General features: G+C 54.3%; 2 protein-coding genes across 2 annotated transcripts in view; one reads left to right on the forward strand and one right to left on the reverse strand.

Annotated features, from left to right (window-relative positions):
* The window catches only part of LOC104856920 (histone H2A type 2-C), a 586-nt gene extending 400 nt beyond the window's left edge, over window positions 1–186 (forward strand). The window contains exon 1 of the mRNA XM_033758219.1: window positions 1–186. This exon is cut by the window's left edge and continues 400 nt beyond it. Coding sequence (XP_033614110.1) covers window positions 1–142 — 142 coding nt within the window. The 3' untranslated portion in view covers window positions 143–186.
* A 114-nt stretch (window positions 187–300) lies between these two features.
* LOC104856846 (histone H2A type 2-B) overlaps window positions 301–551 on the reverse strand; it is a 977-nt gene continuing 726 nt past the window's right edge. Inside the window, exon 2 of the mRNA XM_033758221.1 lies at window positions 301–551. This exon is cut by the window's right edge and continues 31 nt beyond it. Coding sequence (XP_033614112.1) covers window positions 301–551 — 251 coding nt within the window.

Raw genomic sequence — 551 nt, forward strand, 5'->3', positions numbered from 1 at the left:
CCTGCAGCTGGCCATCCGCAACGACGAGGAGCTCAACAAGCTGCTGGGCAAAGTCACCATCGCCCAGGGCGGCGTCCTGCCCAACATCCAGGCGGTGCTGTTGCCAAAGAAAACCGAAAGCCACAAAGCCAAAAGCAAATAAAACCTGACAAACTAAGCCAAAGACCAAAGGCTCTTTTTAGAGCCACCCAAGTTCTCAAAAAAAGAGCTAATGCGCTATTTTGTGATCAGCCCTTCCTTTGACACTTTGGTGGCTCTTAAAAGAGCCTTTTGGGTGACCGGGCATCGTATCAGATCTAATTACTTGTTCTTGCCAGGCTTGTGACTCTCCGTTTTCTTAGGCAGTAAAACAGCCTGGATATTGGGCAAGACGCCGCCCTGGGCAATGGTGACACCTCCGAGTAACTTGTTGAGCTCTTCGTCATTTCTCACCGCTAGCTGCAGGTGGCGAGGGATGATGCGCGTCTTCTTGTTGTCGCGCGCCGCGTTGCCCGCCAGCTCCAGGATCTCGGCCGTCAGGTACTCCAGCACCGCGGCCAGGTACACGGGCG

The sequence above is a fragment of the Fukomys damarensis genome, unplaced genomic scaffold (assembly GCF_012274545.1).
Source record: "Fukomys damarensis isolate Sample0158 unplaced genomic scaffold, DMR_v1.0_HiC HiC_scaffold_33, whole genome shotgun sequence".
Lineage (NCBI taxonomy): Eukaryota > Metazoa > Chordata > Mammalia > Rodentia > Bathyergidae > Fukomys > Fukomys damarensis.